Below are 20,168 nucleotides of genomic sequence, written 5' to 3'. Positions count from 1 at the left end.
GCACGACTCACAGATACTGAAACCACCAGGCACAGATGAACCAGAAAAAAAAAGATGAACGAGGCAGAAGTAACTTCTGAAATCATGACATGATGAAGAACGCATCTCACAGAACCACAGGAAAGCAAGAGCTGAAATCCATGTGGATCAGATACCTCCAAACTTTCAAGCCGTTCCTCCTGCCTCTCAATGCCTCCCTCCTCCCCAAAAGGGTTGAGTCAGGATCTAAAAAATTACCTGTAAGTTTATGGGAATGAAAATGCCCCTAAAACTGAGACTATTCAAAATGATTGGACTTCAGGCCATTCCTTTGGTGGTAAAATGAACATATACCCAGCTATCAGTATACTACATAAACTATCCACTGAGAACATGTTATATAATATCTGTTATTACTCCACAGAACTAGCTGTATTTTAGTAAAGCAAATTATTTATACATACTCCAATTTTGTTTACAATAAAGGAGAAGGAGGGATCAAAATAGGACATAATCAATATACAAAGTTCTAAAATGACCACGAAAAAGAATACATACAAATTTCTTATTTCTCCTTTGGCTTCTTCAAGTAAACTATTGCCATATTTTGTGAGTGTGGGCTGTGCAGTTTCTGCTTCATCTACATTTTGGAATCTTATACCTAAAAATAAAGCAATAAAATATTATGGAAAGAAAGTTAAGAAAGACAGATCCTTGATTTGCTAAAAGTATATTTATAATAAACACTAGGCTGCATGTGTTCTTAGAACAGAGCAACGGAAGTGCAAGCTAAGGGGGCATTAGCCCACAGCCACCAGCAGGTAGCATGTGAGACACAGAAAATGGATTGCCCACTGGACAATCCTGCTAAAGAAACCATCTAGAAATAAGTCTATACATTGTGAGATTTAGAACTTCTATCCCAATTTCTGAAAGAACCACTATTTTTAATTCAGGGATTTATAAAAAAAACTAAAATATGAAGAAAAAGATTCAACCTAGGGTAAAATCAAATACTACAGCAATAAAAAAATAAAAGGACACAGCAATAAAATAATTCCTAGTGACATTCTGCTAGTCTCATACATAGGTCAGTGCCTTGCTCAGCCATCATCAGAGAAGCTTGGGCTTGCAGCAGACAGGAACAGATACAGAGACCCACAGCCAGACAACATGCAGAGAGCAAGAGACCTTGGGACACTCAGTGCCTGTGACACAGCACGTGTGGAGGTCAGAGGACAACTAACGAGGCTGTTATCTTTTCCACTGTATGCGTCTTGGTGACTGATCTCAGGTCGCCAGGCTTAGTGGCAAGCACCATCTCACCAGTACCTTTTTAGAGGTTTTAAAAAATGACTCTATATTTAATCATAAGCATCCCTTGATCTTACATCCTTAACTTATGTCATCTTTTTGGTTATTCAACCTTAATAAGAAAATCCATTTTTTTTTTTTTTTTTTTTTTTTTTGGTTTTTTGAGACAGGGTTTCTCTATGTAGCTTTGAGCCTTTCCTGGAACTCGCTTTGTAGACCAGGTTGGCCTCGAACTCACAGAGACCCACCTGTCTCTGCCTCCTGAGTGCTGCTGTTAAAGCTGTACGCCACCAATAGCTGGCTTGTCTTAGTGTTTTTAAGAATAATTTACCATCATTATCTTCCTCCTCCTCATTTTATGCATAAAATGCCTGTTTCTGCCTGTGTACCACATGCACCGTGGTACCCACAGAGACCAGAGTATGATATCAAATGCCCTGGAACTGAAGCTATATAGAGTTGTGAGCTGTCATGTGGATGCTGGGAATTGAACCTGGGTCCTGTGGAGGATTCGTCAGTGCTCTAACCATTGAACAATCTCTCCAGCCACTTGCTGCAGACTTCTGATTAGTAGTAGGTGCTGGATCACAGGCTTGTACCATGCCTGGGCACCAATGGCTGTATTTAAAACATACATGCTCTACCAAAGTTTCTGTTTCAGTGGTTCCTCATAGTGAGAACTGTGTCTACACAATGTCAATCACTGGGCCAGTGCTTGCCATCATTTATCCCAAGGTGTAAACAGAGATGATGGCGTCCCTACAGCAGTTTCAGGGTAGATGCCTCCTGCAGCCAGAGGGAGTCTGGGCTTCTCATTCAGCCCCCTCTCAACCTAAGATAGTCCTAAAAAATTGGGTCTATGTCCCAGTCTCAAAGGCAGCCTTGAAGAGTGTACTGCACATTTAAGATTAGCTGCAGTAATGGCACCTTAGGTTTACTCACACACCGTGATGAAGTATTCATCAACATTTACCACAGTGTATGACTTCTGGGTCCCAGACTCTACAGACAGGGAAGCAGTTCTAAATCACAAAGACAACACACATACAAGGAGATAGTTAAGTTTATAAGTTATGTTTTAAAGGCTGATATTCTACAGATCATTTTTAAAAGAAAATATTTTAACAGAGGGGAGAGTAAGCTTTGATTTGGACAGTAATTTAACACAAGAAGCTTGCCGTATTAATTAAAGTCTGGGCACTACTTTTACTCGGCATAAAGGACCTCAGCAGTCCTTCCACGTCATCTTGCCCATTTGTATTTCCAGAAGATAACGCTAAGGTTCAGTGAGGACGTGACTTTTTAAGAGAACGCCCCTTAGTGAGGACCCCCACCTTCCTTCCTCTTACCTAATCCAGCATTATTATCACTCCATTTTATAGATGGAGAAAACGAGGCTGAGAGGTCAAGGGCCGACTTCGCTATCAAATAACAATTCACGGCAGAGTGTGTTTTCTGATTTATAATTTGCTGTGCTCACTTTGATTATACCCAAAGGCTACCGCAATCTCAGAAAGCTGGCAACAGCTAAGCCTTTCATCCCACGGCTGCCTCCTGACCGTGGAGACCGTCCGACTTCAAAGGCTCACTATCGAGGACAGAGACAGTGCTAACAGTTGGCTTTGGAAAAGAAAACTACAACAATTTTTTTTCTCTCCTTCTGTTCATATGGTGTTTCCCTTTCCTCCATAAATTATAACTAAAGGCTTACATCATTTTTTAATATTACAAAAGATGTCGGATATTTCTGCGAAGCATATTCCTAATAAAAATCAATTAGAGCTAAAATTTTATTTCCTTCTCTAGAAGCGTCATTTAAAAAAAGCGGCTTAAGATATTTACACGCTTTTAGTTTCATTTTAATAAGTTCATTTGGGGGTGGAAAGAACTTGGGCTTGATGCCTAAATTAGTTTGGTCTATGCAACTGCTCTGCAATACAGAGACACTTTACACCATTCTTTGCAATGGTGAAGAAACTGACGGCATAATTATTTTAGGGATGACGGAGACTTTTATAGCCACCAGCGCCTGTATTTTTAACATGTAAAGGAGGCTGCAAACCAACAGAGAAGAATTGTCCTTGTCCACCAGTTACAAAGTGCAGGGGCAAGACTCACGTTCAACTCAACCTCAATTGCTCTTAGTGTCATACATGCCTACTCTAAGAGCTTTGTTATTGTCTGACTAAATAAACGAGAGTGACCTAGGGATTCCGGAACAAAACCGTCTTTGTTACAGCACTACAATCTTGCAAAAAGCAAGCCTCAAACCGTTTGGAACCCCCTTTGAAGACATGTGAGAACATGAGTAAGAAACAAAGCTGTGTGTGTCAGTGGGGACCGGGTTTGGACTTCAGTCCGGCGCCTGCCGAACGGTTTACCTTTCTTGGGACATTCCTGGAAGCCTGTACTGGTACTTGCTTGCCTGCGGCCAGTGTTAACTCGAGCCTGCACACGGCTGTGCGGAGTCTGCTTGTGCCCCTGGACTTGGAGTTGCTGTTTGGCTGATATTAACCTGTTTTTGAGGACTTCATTTTGCCTTTCAAGCTCATGAACTTTTTCTTGCAGCTGCTCAATCATTTCTTCCATTTCTACATCTCGTCCCAGCCGCTTGGGGCCGCCACCAACCCGCTCATATCTTTTCTTGTCATTAACTAGCCGTATTAACTTGGTGGCCATTCTAGGGAAATAATAAAAAGATGAAAAGGAATGTGAGAAGTCAGCATAAAATGCATTCTGTTGAAAGGAACATAATCACTGTGAAGACTTCAGTGCAGAACCTGAATAATAAATCTCAGGTTTTGATGTAACTATTACTGCCTGTGAAGAATCCTTTGATGATAATTGAAACCACTGGGCAACAATCTGCTTTATAGCACTGACAAATAGCAGTTTCCTAAGGCTTATCATTTAAGGGTAGTAGAGAGAGGACACATATTTACCCCATATGTTCCAGAGACGCAATTTTAACGCATGACCTTATATAGGAACACTGGATGCACTTAAATGTAGTCACAGAGTATGGATGTGGTGGGCCATGTCTACAACCCACAATGAGTTAGAACTTTTGAAAAGTGAGCTAAGATTATGCAGATTTAGGTAGGATAGTATCTTATATTTCTATAGGATTAAGACAAGGAAAAACCATAAAAATGATAGAATTCACAGATGTACACATATAAAATCCAAAGGAAATTTCAAAATAAACCAAAATGTGACACTAAATGTTGGTTAGTGCACAACGAATGTTTGTGTTTAATTTCAGAAAGATAATTACATGCAAGAAATATCTCTTTAATGATACTTATATTTTGTTGACATAAATTGTCCTACTGACATGCCAGGAAGTTATACCTTTGACTCTTTCAAGTTTGGATAAAAGCTGGTCAGACAGAACAAAAGACAGAATGGGCACATGGGGTGATGTAATATACACGCATGGAAAACATGCCTGACAGTGAATGGAAAAATCTTGGCAGGACAAGAAAGAAAAGGTGGCTTTGATGAGAGACACAAGTTCAAGACTTTACAAAATTGGTCGCACATCTTCAATTGCTGATTCTAGTTTATAGTGAATCTATTTTTATAAAGACCCAAACAGGAGATTGGAAATAAAAACACACTACATTTTTCTTTAAGTGGGGTTTGCTTTATTTTAGCATGGTTATGGACAGAAGCTTTTACTTAAGGGAACAAAAGTGAAATAAAAAAAAAAACCCTTAATAGCTTTGGGATGTCATAGAACGACGTTTCCCCCTCAGCAGAGTCTTCTGTAAATGCGGTAGTAATACATGTCTATCTACACTTCTGGCTACTCGGTTACAGCGTGTGGCATCAGGGGGAGCTATGCATAACATAATCAGTTAAGATTGTTTTCTCTTTCCCTTGAGGCACATCCACTAAGCATGCTTTATAAGGGATACTGGATAATAAAAACCAAGATCCAAGAGTACCACAAACATCCTAGTAAAGTAATCAGTGGATTACTTCCTTTTCCACCTAGTCCTGTGGATGACCTATCATTGGTAAACCTGACTAGGTATCATCACCCAGCAGAACCACATTCTGCCTTACCCAGTAATAAGGTTAGAGTCCTGAGCCTTGCTCAATGTCCTATCGGTAAAAATAATATATTCATCCAAATGAGGAGTCACTTAAACATCTGAATACTTATTACAGGAAGATTGGCACTTAGAAACATAGATTACATTAAAAAGAAAGGTACAGAGTTCATATAAAAATCCGTTACCTGAGGAATGGTAAATGATTTTTTAATATAAGAGAAGGGTATTGACAGTTGTCTTCAAATTCTTGACATGATTTTCAAGTAAACTTCATCAGGAAATGTAAGACTGCATGTGCTTGTTTAGTCTTAGGAATATTTTTCATTTGTTTAAGTTATTAATGAATTATAAGTTATGTAGTAAGATTTGAGTACTTATTTAAAAAGACAATGTATAAAATCCATATTTACACAGAAGGTGATACTAACTCATGCCTTAAGGATAGATGTAAAGACACTCTATCCATGGATGCAGGCAGTGTCAGCAGGGGTGAGGATGAGACGGAATTTACATCTATGGGCTGTGTTCAGAAGTAAGTACTCCCATGACTTAGTAAAACAAAGTCTCAGGAGAGTAAACGGCCTGAGCACAGGACACTGGGAGAAAGACAATAGAACACATATATACAACTTGACTCCTAGCCCAGTTCCTCACTCCCAAGTAAGCTAGGTGGTTCATTGTTAATTAAGCTGGCTTTATTTTTTGGTTAGGACAAATTACTAATAAGGTCAGGTGGTGAATCCAATTCTTTTACTGTCCAATTAGGTATATAAAGAAAAAAAAAGTTTAGTGGTCGCAGGCTTCACATCTCATTTGGCTGGTAGACCTGGGTGTGCTATTGGTCAGACCTGAACCAGGCACATCTTAAAAGTAACCATTTCTATGTCTCAAAACCAACTCAAGGTAGAAGGTTTGCCCTAGGCTGGTTGGTGGGTCTGAAACTAAGTCTATAAGGTAGAATGTGAAATGGAATCACTTCGGTAGGATAAATTCTAATCAGGGAGTCATTGTCTTCCTTGAGGGTCACCTTCCTTTGAGCCTAGAAAATGACTATGAATACAGTTTGTATGCACTCTTTTGTTCCCAATACTAGGCATCCTAACGACAGGCACAGTATTTCTGAGTAAAAAGGAACTGAAGAGAAATTTACTCTGAAAACATCATTCCTGCATACATTTTTCACATGTCCATCAAAAGTGACAATGTGCTTTTTCAGAAACAGTAGAGACTTTTTGAAATAAATACAGAACCCAGGCTAACCGAAGAGAAGTTAAGCAAGACCCAGATATAAGTGATGTTTTCATTAGTAAATCCCAAGTCATAAGGGAACACACATTTGAACAAGTTGGAATAGTTAATTACTTTTTAAACTTTCATGACATTTAAAAAAACAGATGCTTGGCTATCTGCTTATTAAGTCATAAATATTAACCCCAAAGTTATTTATAGATCTAATACACCCATGGTCCTCTTAGCTATTAGCTGTGTTCTTTCAAATAGCAACTTTAGACATAATAAACACAATCCTCTTGGTTTATTATTCTACTTTGTAAGATTTTCCATTTTTAAAAAATTCTATTTATTTATAACCTGCCCGTTCCAGAAAAGATTGAAGGTGGGGCTTTCAATTAAGTTTATAAAAAACTATATCCTCCAAACTTTACAGAGCTAAGAAAAAAAGCTAAAAGCTTTTTATCATAACCTTTTAATTTTATCCTCTTGCTTGCGGGCATGCTGTTTAAGTAAAATGTTCTCGTCATGCAAACGCAAAAATCTGTCTTCCAGTTCCTCACGACTGACACGTGACACGGCCTGGCGAGTCTTCATTGTTCGTGTGGTTGAAGTTTCTGGAAAAAATGCCAAGGCAATTAACTGTAGCATCACTTAAAAGAGTCTCTAAAAACTGATAACTGCTGATCCTATTTTTCATCCTTCTTATTTTTTGGCTTTATGAAACAGAGTTTTATGCAGTACAGGTTAGCCTCAAACTTGCTATGTGGCTGGGATGACCTTGAACTCCTAATCCTCCTGCCTCTACTTTGCAAGGACTGGGAATACAAGCATGCACCATCATATTCACATCCACCTCCATCCCCTTGACCTACAAATTGAGTTGTTTTTCTTTAGAAAATGTTATAGCATTGTTCATGCCAATGATCTTAGGTGAGATGAAGCACCTCTGGGATTAATGCTTCATGTATGGTATTAGGGAGCTGAGCAACAACTTTATTCACTGGCATGGACTTAATCACTTTCTCAGAATATAGGAAGGAACTGAGTCAAAAGATTTCTAATTCTTACTGAGTGCTGTCAAGCCTCATAGTTGGAGAAGTCAGGCTACCCGGTCTGGAAACACAGCTCAATGGTACAGCACATGCTGAGCATGTGCAAGGTCTAATCACTAACATGGCAACAATAAGAAGCCCTTGTATCTGCAAATATATATATATTTGCAGAGGCAAAAACTGGAACAATTCAGTGAATATAATATGATTAGGACTTTTTTTTTCTGAGTTAGGGAGCTAGGATATAGAAAAATAAACTATAAAATAAACAAACACAAATCCTCTAAAATAAAAAAAAACTGTCATTTGAAAGCTTCACAGATCATTTCTTTACAAGCTATTTAATATATTGAAAATTAACTTGGATCTGACATAGTGGCACATGCTTTTAAACCCAACATTCAGTAGGCAGAGGCAGGTGATTTCTGTGAGTTCAAGGCTAGCCTGGTCTACATACTAAGTTCCAGGCCAACTAAGGCTACATAGTAAGACACTATCTCAAAAACAAAACACAACACAACAGACCTCTCTCTCTTTCTCTATACACACACACACACATACACACACACACACATACACACACACACACACACACACACACACACACACACACACACATATTTTAAGTATATAGATATATTTAATTTTCAATCATATATTAAAGACTGAGGGTGGCTATTGATGATAAGGATTGGACTTAAACAGTACCAAAACCCAATGGTACTTACACTGTACCAAAACCCAATAGTTTTAAACACTTCAATTTTATTTGTATTGGAATACCTGATACTGGTTTCATGATCTAAAGCAAAGCCTAAACATTGTTCCTTTTAATAATATTTGTGGTCAATTTGTTCTCAAAGATCAGCACACTGACTACCTTCCTAAGGTAGCTGAACCTGGCCACTGACACTGCTATGATTAAACAGTGTATGGAGAGTCCTTAGGACACATTTCGAACCTCCAGCCTCCTACGAGCAGAGTGAGTGGCACACGGGTTTGACAGCCTTGTCCACAAACATGAATCTGGCTTTCCAGGCCATACTGTGCTGTAAAGCAGAGCTGTGCTTTCTCAGTCGAAAGTACTCCTCAGCTCTATGGGAACAACTAAACGATAAAAGGATAAAGAAAGCCTTTAATGTGTATTAATGTGATTGAAAATTCACTATCACTTGCATAAACAGGCCATTTTGAGATACTCTACTTGAAAGGCAAAAATTTTAAAATATGGTATTTCCTCTCATATAAAATTTAAACATAAAAAAGTGTTTTAATGGTGAATGTGATTTAAACCAGGCAATTCAGTTTGGAGGCCTGATACTCTATGCAGTTTCTACTGATGTGTGGAATTTTAAAAAGATGATTTATAACAACTCTTTATCAGAACAGAGGGGGATCTTGCATTTGCTATGAGCTGTTGATAATTGATGCACGCAGTAAAATACCATATGTGTTTTAAACTCTCCTTCTTGTTTAGTCCAATCAAGAGCTATATAGTTACTTAAATGGCTGGGTTTGTATGACTATCAGAAATACTTTAAATTAAAAGTACAGAAATTACTGATCAGAGTTCATAACTGTAATGCATACCAGGTGGCCGTACCTTGTAACCCTCCGACTCCAAAGAGGTTCAGACCTGTGTCTTTCACCGGCAGGTCTCCCGCCGTCTCATCGCTTGGACCAGACATGGCCTATCTGTGGAGAAAGGAGAATTCAAACAAACTCTAAGTTACTGTATCAACTGTGCAATGGAATGAGCCAAATAAAGTGACTAGCAAACTAGAACTTTAATGGACATGTTATTGCCCACATGTGCTGCTTGAGCAAGATGAAAGCTCCCATTCTAGAAGGCACACTGCATCCAATCATGAAGACCGTCACTTGCAGCAGAGTATTTCCTACAGTTTTCTTAGGAAATGAGGCAAGGTTAGCATTCTTCCTTTTCTTATCCATCTATCTGAAACAAAAGCCAACCCTTCCAATGTTAAGAAATACTTCCTATCCCTTCTCCTTTCCTCAAAGACAGCATGAATTTTGGGAAAACCAACAAACCAAAAACCAGCTCAGGTCATGAGCTCGAGGCAAATAGTCTGTTCTATCATCTAACAGTTGGTCATTATATTTACCTAACTTAAGTAATAGAACAAATTATACCCATCGCGTAGTTATTCTAAAAGCAAGCGAGACTACAAACTAAAGGGATTAGCAAATGTGCCGGGGATGTCAAGGGTCTAGGAACGCTGACTCTCTGCATGGTGTACAAATAAATGGCCCCTTACAAGCTCTGCGAAAGGGGCTCCACGTGTTTATGATGTGTTTTCACTTTTGTTGTACCCCTCCTTTGTTACTTCATCAGGTTCCAGGGATGAGTTACAACAATCTACTGGCTGGTCTTGCTTGCTCTAGAACTTTCAGTTTTTTTTTTTTTTTTTTATTTACAGAGACACACCACAGTAACTTAGTTTTGTATGTGGATATGAATATACAGTGTATAGTAAACAAACAAACAAACAAACAGATAAGTAAGTATATTTTCTATTTCCATTTTGGCCATCCTAGAAAGTTAGATGTAAACTGTTAGTGAAGAGCCCTTGTAATGAAGAGACTTCCAAGTTCTAGAAAGTAGAGAGCTCATTCATCTTGTTCACTTCTGTCTCAGAAGCTGGCACAGAGTGTGGCACACTCAGTGGGCAGCATTCACCAAACAGTCATGTGAATGGGTGAAGGGAGCTCTTGGATTTCAGTGTCTGAAGACTGAGACTCAGCTTGCGATGATTTTGTGTAGATGTGCATGAAGAGTATGCCCTAGAGAGAGGGTCCAGAACTTTGCTGAGAACTTGAAGTAGGCTGAGAACCACAGGACAAGGGGCACATGGCTCCGAGGATGACTACAGAAGAGGATACTGACACACACCGAGTGTTCACTGTGCTTACAGTATGCACACGCAATGGCTACTCAGATGGTTCCTGATACACAAACCGAAGCTAACACAAACATGCTCAACTGCTCAAAGTCATCCATCCAGGAATTAGTTGTTTGGTGATATTTTTGGCTATCACAACCGAGAAAGTGTTACTGGCATGTAGTGGGTGGATGCCAGCAATGGAGTATGGGGTCGGTGTATAATGATGAGTTTTCAGGCCCAGAACCTGGATAGTGGAGAGGCTAAGAAACCTTCCACCATGCCGCACGGCCTCCCCAATCCCACTGCAAATTCTCCCTGCTGCTCTCTACGCTCCACTTACACTGTTCTCCACTTTCCCCAAGTCCAGCGCTTTCATCTTGACCAAAGGCTCTTGCACTACGTGCCTCATACGTCAGAGCTCAGCTCAACTGTCACTTAAAATTTCCCTCACTATTCCGTTAGTTTCCTTCTCAGTTTCTAGATTTTTTTCAAAGGAAACCTGTGTTGTTCAGGTTGACCTCAAATTCACCAAGAACACTAAGCCCACTGGCCTCCAATTCTCTATTCTTTTCTTTTTTAAAGACAGGGTCTTCTTTCTATGTAAACTTGGCTGGCCTGGAACGCAGAGATCCACCTGCCTCTGCTTTCTGAGTGCTAGGATTAAAGTTGAGTGCCACCACGCCCTGCGCAAACTCTGGATTTTTCCTGAGTGTTCCATCACACTGGGCTGTGGCTTATTTCTTACAGCAATAGCCTCTGTTATTATTCAGAGTTGTTCAGTCAAATTCATTGTCTTAGAATTCATTTTTAATTTAGCATATTATATTTTCCACACCCATATCATTGTTTTTTGCTTTGTATCTGTCCCTGAACACTCCCCCATCTCTCTAGCTTTCTCTCACTGGTTCCTTTCCTCCCCCAAATAGTCTCCCTTCTGCTATCTGATGTCACATGGTGGGCAACAATGTTCACATTTATTGAATGAAGAAATGAATGCTAGGCACTGAATTTAAACAATGTCTTTGCCTATAATGGCTTTAACAGACTATGGGATTAGTCAGATGGGATACAGTAATAAAATAGGCCACTAGGAACTGACTGTGATGCTGGGAACTTGAGGCAAGACCTATTACTGAATTTGAGGCCACCATGGGCTAACAAGCTAGTTCAAGGCCAGCCTGGGGTACACAGGGAGACCCTACTTTTAAAAACCGACTACCAACACCATCACCACTACCACACAGCAACAACAACAACAACAACAACAACAACAACAGAGACAAGTCCCTTGGGAGGCTTAGGTTCTAAATCCAATCCAAATGCTGGGAAATGGAGCGAACTGGGACTGTGGCCTTCGAATTGCAGGATTTAGACAGGGTTGCCAATTGTTATCAGCTAGGTTTCTGGTTTGGCATGCGGTCAGGGCGGACTGTGATGCAGGCCTGTATGTGGAGGTGTGTCGGGATGGACTGCTTTGCACGCAAGAATCCCCGGCCTTCCCCAGGCCTCGGAGAGGACCCCAGGCCCTGAGCTGTGAGGCAGAGGGAGGGCTGGTCAACCTGCATCTGCCCCCACCTCACAGGGTACTCACCTTCGCGTTCGCTCTCAGCTAGCGACCGTTGCTATAGCGCCCAGGGCGCGGGCTGCCGCAGGCCCAGAGGAGCACGGGAAAACATGGTGGTTCCCGTTACCACTGGGAAATGTAGTTCTCCCTGGGCTCCCGGCCGTCGGCGGGTCGTGTAGCGGACTAAGCTAGCCCAGCTGGCTGACTTGAGAAATTCAGCTCTGGAGCCCAAGGAGTTCTCGGGAGTCTCGCGGAGCATCCTGGGAAAGGTAGTTCTCGCGGCTCTTAGAGAGAATGGAGTCAGGCGGGGAAGAGCCGCTGAGAGAACTACACACAGGAGGCGGGGTCCAGGGCGAGGGTGGACGCGGCCCACGGTGGCGAAGAAGGCTTTAGTGGCAGCATGAAGCGCGCCCAGACCGCGGAGGAACGAGAGCGTGAAGCTAAGGTATGTGGGGCTCCGGGCATCTGCAACTCGGCGTTAGTCCAGGGCTAGAGGCAGGGAAGCCACAGACCAGCTGGGAGGGTGAGCGGATGCTCGGCGTTAAGCCAAGGGATGACAGGGCCTTGTTTGCATGAGACCTGCAGACGTGGTGTGTGTGCGCGCGCGCACGTCTGTGCTGTAGATTCATATTGCTCTGGATGCAGATCTAGTATAGTTATACTTGGTCAGAAATGAAAGGCTAGACATCAATGTCCGTTCCCTGCTTCTGTACCTATATCTTGGTTTTATTGGTAGCCATTCTAGTGCCTCAGTTTACCAGATGGCTATGATCATACCATCTGTGCTTTCTCAGCCCATTGCGGACTCCAAGGCCTGAGAGCAGCTGAGATAAAGTATCTATTCGGTGTCACTTATTTATTTGGAACATTGTCTCAGTGGCCAGGTGACATAGTCTGCGTGGTCCGAACAGGGAATATGCTTAATATGATTTACGTAGCTTCTGTGGCTAGTACATTCCTAGTCTTTGTCTTTGCTGTTCAGCTTCTGACAGGACAATTCCATGGGATGACAGTATTAACAGCAATAGTGACTTACTTATTTACGGCAATTATCGTATCAGCCATCTATATTAAATACATGATATATCATTTCATATTATTGCATCCTATGGCAAGACAGTTATTACATAGGTAGAGTATAAACAGTTTGTTCTACAGCTGAGGAATGGAAGCTCAATGTTTTCCTTTTCCCCATTCCCAAAGTTGTGACCTATCGATTTGTCCTAATGTATCAGCATTCAGTCCACTCTTACATTTCTGTTCCCTTGGATGAATCTACCAAGGTCTCTTTAGCTTGCCACAGTAGTCTCCTTATTGGGCTATATTCACTCTATCTTAAATCTTTATCCTCCTTCTTTCCCAATCATATGATTCTTCCCACACTCTATACTAGAGAGTGATTTTTCCCCCCCCAAATTTAAATCTAGTCATGATCCATCAACAACCACCTGTTTTAAAGTCTCAAGGGCCTCTGCTGCTTAGGATAAATACAAACCTTCCTACAGCCAGAAAGGTCCTGTGTGGTTCTACAGCCTTAGTGGACACAACAGACTGCCTGTCAGTCACTTTGGCCTTCTCAAAAGTCCCTCTTGTCTGTAGTTCATTTGGTGAAAGGCCACTGGACACGCAACTCGGTGTTGGTCTATAGAAGGTAAATATTGGCAGTGAGGATCAGTGGGAAATAAAACAGGTACAGTTCTTGCTGTCATAGAATTTTGTCCTGCAAGAGAGTCTGTCTGAAGGCAGTAAACCTAAGGATTTAAAAATTTGAATATGCTGTGGATTGGCCTGAATTATGTGTTTTACAGATGTGGAAACAGAGTCTGGTAGAAGTTGTCTCTTGCTTAGAGCCATTTGTTTTGGGGGTGGCATTAGGGATCAGAGTCAGGCCCCATGGCTATAATCTCCTAGCTCTGTTTTCCTTTCTGTTTGTGAAGCACGTTGACTTGAAGAGCAAGCTGCTGTCCTGTTTGCTGTTTGAACATTTCTTTGGTTTTCTTAAGAAATGAATTTGCTCCTAGAAATACTGGCTGAAACGAAGCACAGGTAGCTGTTTTAAATCTTAAATAGACAGTACCCAAGTAATCAGGAATGATTGTTTCTTAGCCTGTTCAACTGAATTGAGGTTTGATTTATATAGTGTATCTTGTAATTTTTCTGTATAATTTGATGAGTGTCAACAGTACATACATGCAAAATGTTCCAGTTGCATAGAGAACATCATGATGCCTTTTAAAAATTTGTTTCTGTACAGCCAATTTTTTTCCCTTTGGTTTTACCCCTAGGCAATCACTGTGATCAGTCACAATTGTTGAATCTATACTTTCTAGAATTTCTTATATAAGTGGAAACATACACTATGGATCCTGGTGTCTCTTGTTTTTATTCATTATTATTTTTGAGAGCTATGCATGTCAGTGCACGTGTTATCAAGTTGTTCCTCTTCTATTGCTGAGTAATAATGCCTTTTGTGTGATGTCTCATTTTGTTTATTCACTCACCTGTTGCTGGGCATTTGGATTGTTATAGGTTTGAGACTGTTAAGGAAAAGAGCATAAGGAACAATCATATATCTCTGTTATTGTCTACACTGGGCAGTGCATTCATTTGCAGTTTCCTTAATGTTTTCACAATGAGTTTCTTCTTCAACTGCTCTCCACCTTATTTTTGAGATAGGGTCTCTTCTTGAACCTGGAGCTCACTAACTGGGCTAGACTTGCTGGCCAGCAGCCCTGGGATCTTCCTGTCTTCACCCTTCCTGTGCTGGGATTACAGGCATGTACTGAACCTGGCTTTTTTCACTTTGGTGCTGGAGATCCAAACTCAGGTCCTTTTGCTTGTGCGGCAGGCGTGTTACTGACTGAGCTGTCTCTAGCCCCAGAACGTTCTCATGTGACTAGATCATATGATGTGTGACCTTTGTGTTTGGCTGCTTTCACCCAGCATGCATGTTCATACATGTTGAGGTTCACACATCTTACAACAGTTCTCAGTACATCTCATTACCCGGTAGGTGGTATTCCTATATCTGGACATACCGCATTCTATTTATATATTGTTCTGGTCTGCTTTCTGTTGCTGTGATAAAATACCATGACCAAAAGCAACTTGGGGAGGAGAGGGTTTATTTCATCTTACACTGTTTTAACCGTTCATCATTGAGGAAAGCCAAGGCAGGAACTCAAGGCAGGAGCTGATGCAGAGGCCATGGAGGAACACTGCTTACTGGCTTGCTCCTCATGGCTTGTGCAGCTTCCTTTCTGATTCTGTCCAGGACTACCCGCCCAGGGTGGCACCACCCATATCAGTCATTAATCCATCTGGAAAATGTCCCACAGTTGGCAATTCCTCATTAGTTTCCCTCTTCCCTGGTGACTGTAGTTTGTGTCAAGGACATTTACTGTTTGGTGAACAATTTGATTCTACTCATCTTAGTTAGGGTTTTATTACTGTGAAGAGACACCATGACCAAGGCAACTCTTATAAAGGGAAACATTTAATTGAGACTGGCTTACAGTTCAGAGGTTTAGTCCATTACCATCATGGCAAGAAAGCATGGCAGCATTCAGGCAGACATGGAGCTGAGAGTGCTACATCTTGATCTGAAGGCAGCAGAAGGAGACTGTGCCACACTGGGCTTAGCTTGAGCATATGAGACCTCCAAGCCAACCCCGACAATGACACACTTCCTCCCACAAGGCCACACCTCCTAATAGTGCCAGTCCTATATGGGCCAAGCATTCAAACACATGAGTCCATGAGGGCCATTCCTATTCACTACTTTTTGGCTGTCATGAAAAATGGTACCATGAGCAGTTACACCCTAGTTTCTGTGTGGACAGGATTTTATTTGGCTCATGGGTAGAGACCTAGGAGAACTGCTAGTCACAATCTAAGACTATGCTTAATATTTTGCAAAACTGCCACACTGTTTGCCACACAGGCTGCTCTACCCTACATTTCTCACCAGAGAGTTTGAGGGTCAGAATTTCTTTAAGTCCTTGTCATTACTTGCTACTATTTGTCTTTTCGTTGTAGACTTCATGGTGAGCAGGAGGTAGTATTTCATTGTGGTCTTGATTCGTATTTCCCTGATGACAAATAGTATTGTTGTATCTTTTTATACATTTAATGAACATGTGTGTATCTTTTTTCTCTTGTGTATAAGCTTTCGAGCATTTGTGCATGTGTGCATGTGTGCGTGCATATGTGTGTGGTGTGTATGGATGTGTTTGCATGCGTGTGTGGGCATATATGTGCTAATGCATGTGTGTGAATGTATGTAGATAGAGACTCATGTGTGGGGAGTCATCTTCTATCCATCTCTCCCATTTTATTGAGGCTAGGTCTCTTAGTTAAAGCCAGAATTTGCAGCCACAGCTAGTCTGGCTAGCCAGCTTCCTCTGGGGATCTCCTGTCCATGCCTTGTTAGCTCTGGGACTACAGGCAGACCCCCCACTTCTACTTAGCATTTACCTGTCTTCTGAGAATATGAATTCCTTTTCTTAACCACCAAGCCATCTCCCCCACCCCATGTGCTCCAATTTTTTACTCAGTTTTATTGTTGTTGTTGGCTTATTAAGTTTTATGAGTTCTTTATATTTTCTGAGTAAATTTATTGCCTTGGCTTCCTAATTAGTTGGGATTATAGTCCTGTGCCAGTGTGTTAAGCTTTTGAAATATTTCTCCTGAAGTCACAAAAGTTTCTTGTTTGCTTTTTAAATTGAATGCTGTCATCTGTAGTAATTACATTTGATTTGCCCTTTCTCTTTGTAATAACTTAGATTATATTTTTTCCCTTGCAGCTGCTTATACTGTATACTTTATGTACTTTCCAAATCTGAAGGGAGAATAAGATTGGACTAAATATTTGGCTTTCCAGCAACACATTTGTTCACTTTGTGTTATGTATCAGAGCAGACGCGCGTGCGCACATGCGCGCGCGCGCGCGCGCACACACACACACACACACACACTCATATCCACGCATTTAAAAAATGAACTTTTCTTACAGTGGCATGGTCTAGTAGTATTTGGTAGATATATTTGTCCCAAGTTAGACCATTTAGTTCTCTCAATTCTTTGCTATTAGAATAGGGATTCATACTTTCAGCCTGTGTTTCTCCAACCAGACAGTAGTGCCAAGATGGGCTGACTCTCTGGGCTGCTGTGAGGTTCCACTGTGTGTTTGCATGTGTATGGGAGCATGTATGGTACCTATATGCATGCATGTGAATGTGCGTATATATGTGCTCCAGGGGCAGAGTAGGTGTGGTCTTCATTGAATTTGGTATTCTCTTTGTTCAGATGGTTTGGTTTGTTATTTTAAGATAGTGTAAAAATTACAGAAGAGCTGGAAATATAGAATTTAGAACTAACTCTTCTAGGCCCATTGTCTCAATTTACAGGTTGCCATTTTGCTGTGTCAGCTTTTCTACGGTTCCCCCACCCCCATGTATACACCTGAACCATTACTGTTATTTAGTATAGTTTTTGTGTGTGCAGGGGATTGAACACAGGGGTTTGTACATGCTAGGTAACCTCTAGCACTGAACTGCACCTGACACTATTTTCTTTTTAACAAACCTTAACAGTAAAGAGGAGACATCAGCCCTCCTTATCCCTAAATGATTAAGCATGCATTTCTTGAAGAATAGGAAATTTAGTCCATATAAACACCTTCATTTGTCAGTTCCAGAGACATGAATGTGTATGCAGCTCTTACTTAACCCATACTTCCTAGTATCACTTGCTAATTTTTCTGAGGATATCTACTTGGGCATTTTTCCTTTGGTCCAGGTCCAATCCAGGATTTTTCAGGATGGACATTTCCTTTTGTGGTCGTGTCTCTTTTCCTGTATTTCGATCTCCTTTATTGTTGCTTTTTGGTGGTACTTGGAATAGAACTCAGAACCTTGATTATGCCAGACAGGTGCATTACTGCTGAGCTACACGCCCAGCCCCACTCTGTTCTGCTTTTTTATTTTTAAAAAATATTTATTTGTTGTATGTATGTGTGTTTCTTCTATATAATTTGAGTGTTATGGTTACAGTTGGAATTGAACTCAGGTCATTAGGCCTGATGGCAAACACCTTTTCCTGCAGAGCCATTTGACTTCCCCACCCTTTCCCCTTATTATCACTTAAACTAGTTTTTACTTCTCCCCATCTTTAAAGGAGTCAGGATTTGTAGCGAGCACAGGTGTATGGAATGGTCATATGTTCTTCTTTTCTTTCATCTCTGCCTGTCTGTCTGTCTGTCTCTGTCTTCTTGAGACAGGGTCTTGCTGTGTAGCCCTGGCTGTCCTGGAACTCACTGTGTGTAGATGGAAGTTTCTCTGTCCCACCTAGCTCCTTGGTCCAGACGAATCTTTCCTACCCAAGCTCTCCCAGCCGCTTAGAAAATAATCACTCAGATGTAGTGGGTAGCCATTCCAGCTTGGATCTGGAATTTCCAACCCCCATTGAGACTCTGGCAACTGTCACACCTACGAGGCGGGGCGAGGGGAGGCGCTGGAAACCCGAGAGCTGGATGGGCCAGCGCTCTCTCTGGGCGCGCTCTCTGTGCCTGGACCCTGGACGATGGAGGTTGACCGAGCAGAGCTCCAGAGAACACCGCTAGATTGCGATACACCTTCCCCAGACCCCCGCAACCTATTTATTCCTTTATTTGTAAGTCATCCACTAAATAAATCTTCCTTTAACTACGTGGAGTGGCCTTTATAATTTTCCCCAATACTCAGAGGTTTATATTATTTACAAACTGTATGGCCTATGGCTCAGGCTTCTTGCTAGCTAGCTCTTTCATCTTAAATTAACCTATTTCTATTAATCTATGTGTTCCCACGTGGCCATGGTGTTACCAGACTGCTGGCATCTTATTGCTCCTTGGGTGGTGGGCTGGCATCTCCCCTGACTCCACCCTTCTTTGTCTTTATCTTCAGTTTGAATGTACTGCCTTAAGCTTATTCTGCTTTGCTGTTGGCGAAACAGCTTTATTTATCAACCATTGAGAGCAACATATATTCACAGCATACAGAAAGATATCTCACAGCACTTCCCCTTTTCTGTCTAATCAAAAAGGAAAGTTTTAACTTTAACATAGTAAATTTATCTATAACAAAACAGTTATCAAGCAGGAATTACAGTTACAAGATCTAGTCTATGTGTATTTGGTAAAATTAAAGAAAATATTCTATCATCTGTCCTATATTTGTGAGTCTAAAGTTTTATATTTTAATTTACCTTTTATCATAACTAATGAAAACTATAACTATCTAGTCTTCAACTCCATCAAAGACCCCAGAAGGATATAATATTACCTAAATAAACAGGAAGTGCATTGTGAGCAACTTCCAAAACTCTAGAAATGACAAGACAGTCACCCAAAATTCCTCTGCACTGTTGGGGCATCCATCTTCAGCCTAAAGGCCTAGAATCTCTGGCATACTTTTCAGTGAAGCAGGAAATTTGAAGGACTGTCTCTCCTACTGGCAAAGTTCATCAGTTGCTTTCCTCTGTGTCCTGCAGAATATCTGGCACTATCTTTTGTGAAGCCAGAACTGAAGGACCATCTCACCTTGTTTTGGCAAAGTTTAGTGGTCACATTCTTATGGGTCCTGTATGTCCAGTTTATACAACATACTGTCAGGCAGTCCAGGCAAGAGCAGTTTCTTGCCAAAATGGCTAACTGTTGCCACAAAGAAAGCGAACTCTGTATGGAGTGTCTTCAGTGTCCATCTTCCTCTTTGAAGTAAATTGGTGCTGCCAGGAGCAAACCTGTCTCACTGTCCAGAAAAGTCTTAAGTTCTTAAAACATTTTAAATGCCATATTCTGTAGGTCTTTGAAGTGTTTGAAGATTACCTACCTATGTATACTTAGACAACTAATATGACTATAAGGTTGATTATCATAGATGACTAATTATTAATCTGTATTTCTTAATTATAAATTTCAATTTTAAATGAGTTGCATAAACATATCTTAAACAAGAGTAGAAATATATATACAGTATAACAAAATTAAGTTTGAATTTGTATCAATAAACTAAAATCC

The 20,168-nt window shown here is 40.9% G+C and overlaps 2 protein-coding genes across 9 annotated transcripts in view; one reads left to right on the top strand and one right to left on the bottom strand.

Annotated features, from left to right (window-relative positions):
* Rpgrip1l (RPGRIP1 like) overlaps positions 1-12,272 on the bottom strand; it is a 96,330-nt gene extending 84,058 nt beyond the window's left edge. For 3 of the 7 annotated variants that reach the window (XM_006984040.4, XM_076571709.1, XM_042277316.2), the window contains exons 1-5: positions 12,140-12,272; positions 9,246-9,337; positions 7,060-7,204; positions 3,675-3,973; positions 538-640 (exon numbers count right to left, since the gene is read on the bottom strand). In XM_006984040.4, coding sequence (XP_006984102.2) covers positions 538-640; positions 3,675-3,973; positions 7,060-7,204; positions 9,246-9,330 — 632 coding nt within the window. In that variant the 5' untranslated portion in view covers positions 9,331-9,337; positions 12,140-12,272. Of the gene's footprint in view, positions 1-537; positions 641-3,674; positions 3,974-7,059; positions 7,205-9,232; positions 9,338-9,768; positions 9,976-12,139 lie in introns of those variants that run through there. The other 4 variants (XM_076571710.1, XM_076571708.1, XM_076571706.1 and 1 more) reach the window with 4 other exon arrangements.
* A 51-nt stretch (positions 12,273-12,323) lies between these two features.
* The window catches only part of Fto (FTO alpha-ketoglutarate dependent dioxygenase), a 362,019-nt gene continuing 354,174 nt past the window's right edge, over positions 12,324-20,168 (top strand). For both annotated transcript variants that reach the window (XR_013051162.1, XM_006984039.4), the window contains exon 1: positions 12,324-12,557. Coding sequence is in view for 1 of the 2 variants with exons in the window: in XM_006984039.4 (XP_006984101.1) it covers positions 12,513-12,557 (45 nt within the window). In the remaining variant the exon portion in view is untranslated. The remainder of the gene's footprint in view (positions 12,558-20,168) is intronic.

This window comes from Peromyscus maniculatus, chromosome 5 (genome assembly GCF_049852395.1).
Source record: "Peromyscus maniculatus bairdii isolate BWxNUB_F1_BW_parent chromosome 5, HU_Pman_BW_mat_3.1, whole genome shotgun sequence".
Taxonomy (NCBI): domain Eukaryota; kingdom Metazoa; phylum Chordata; class Mammalia; order Rodentia; family Cricetidae; genus Peromyscus; species Peromyscus maniculatus.
The sequence above is the reverse complement of the archived record's forward strand: the minus strand, read 5'-3'. Positions and strand labels throughout refer to the sequence as shown.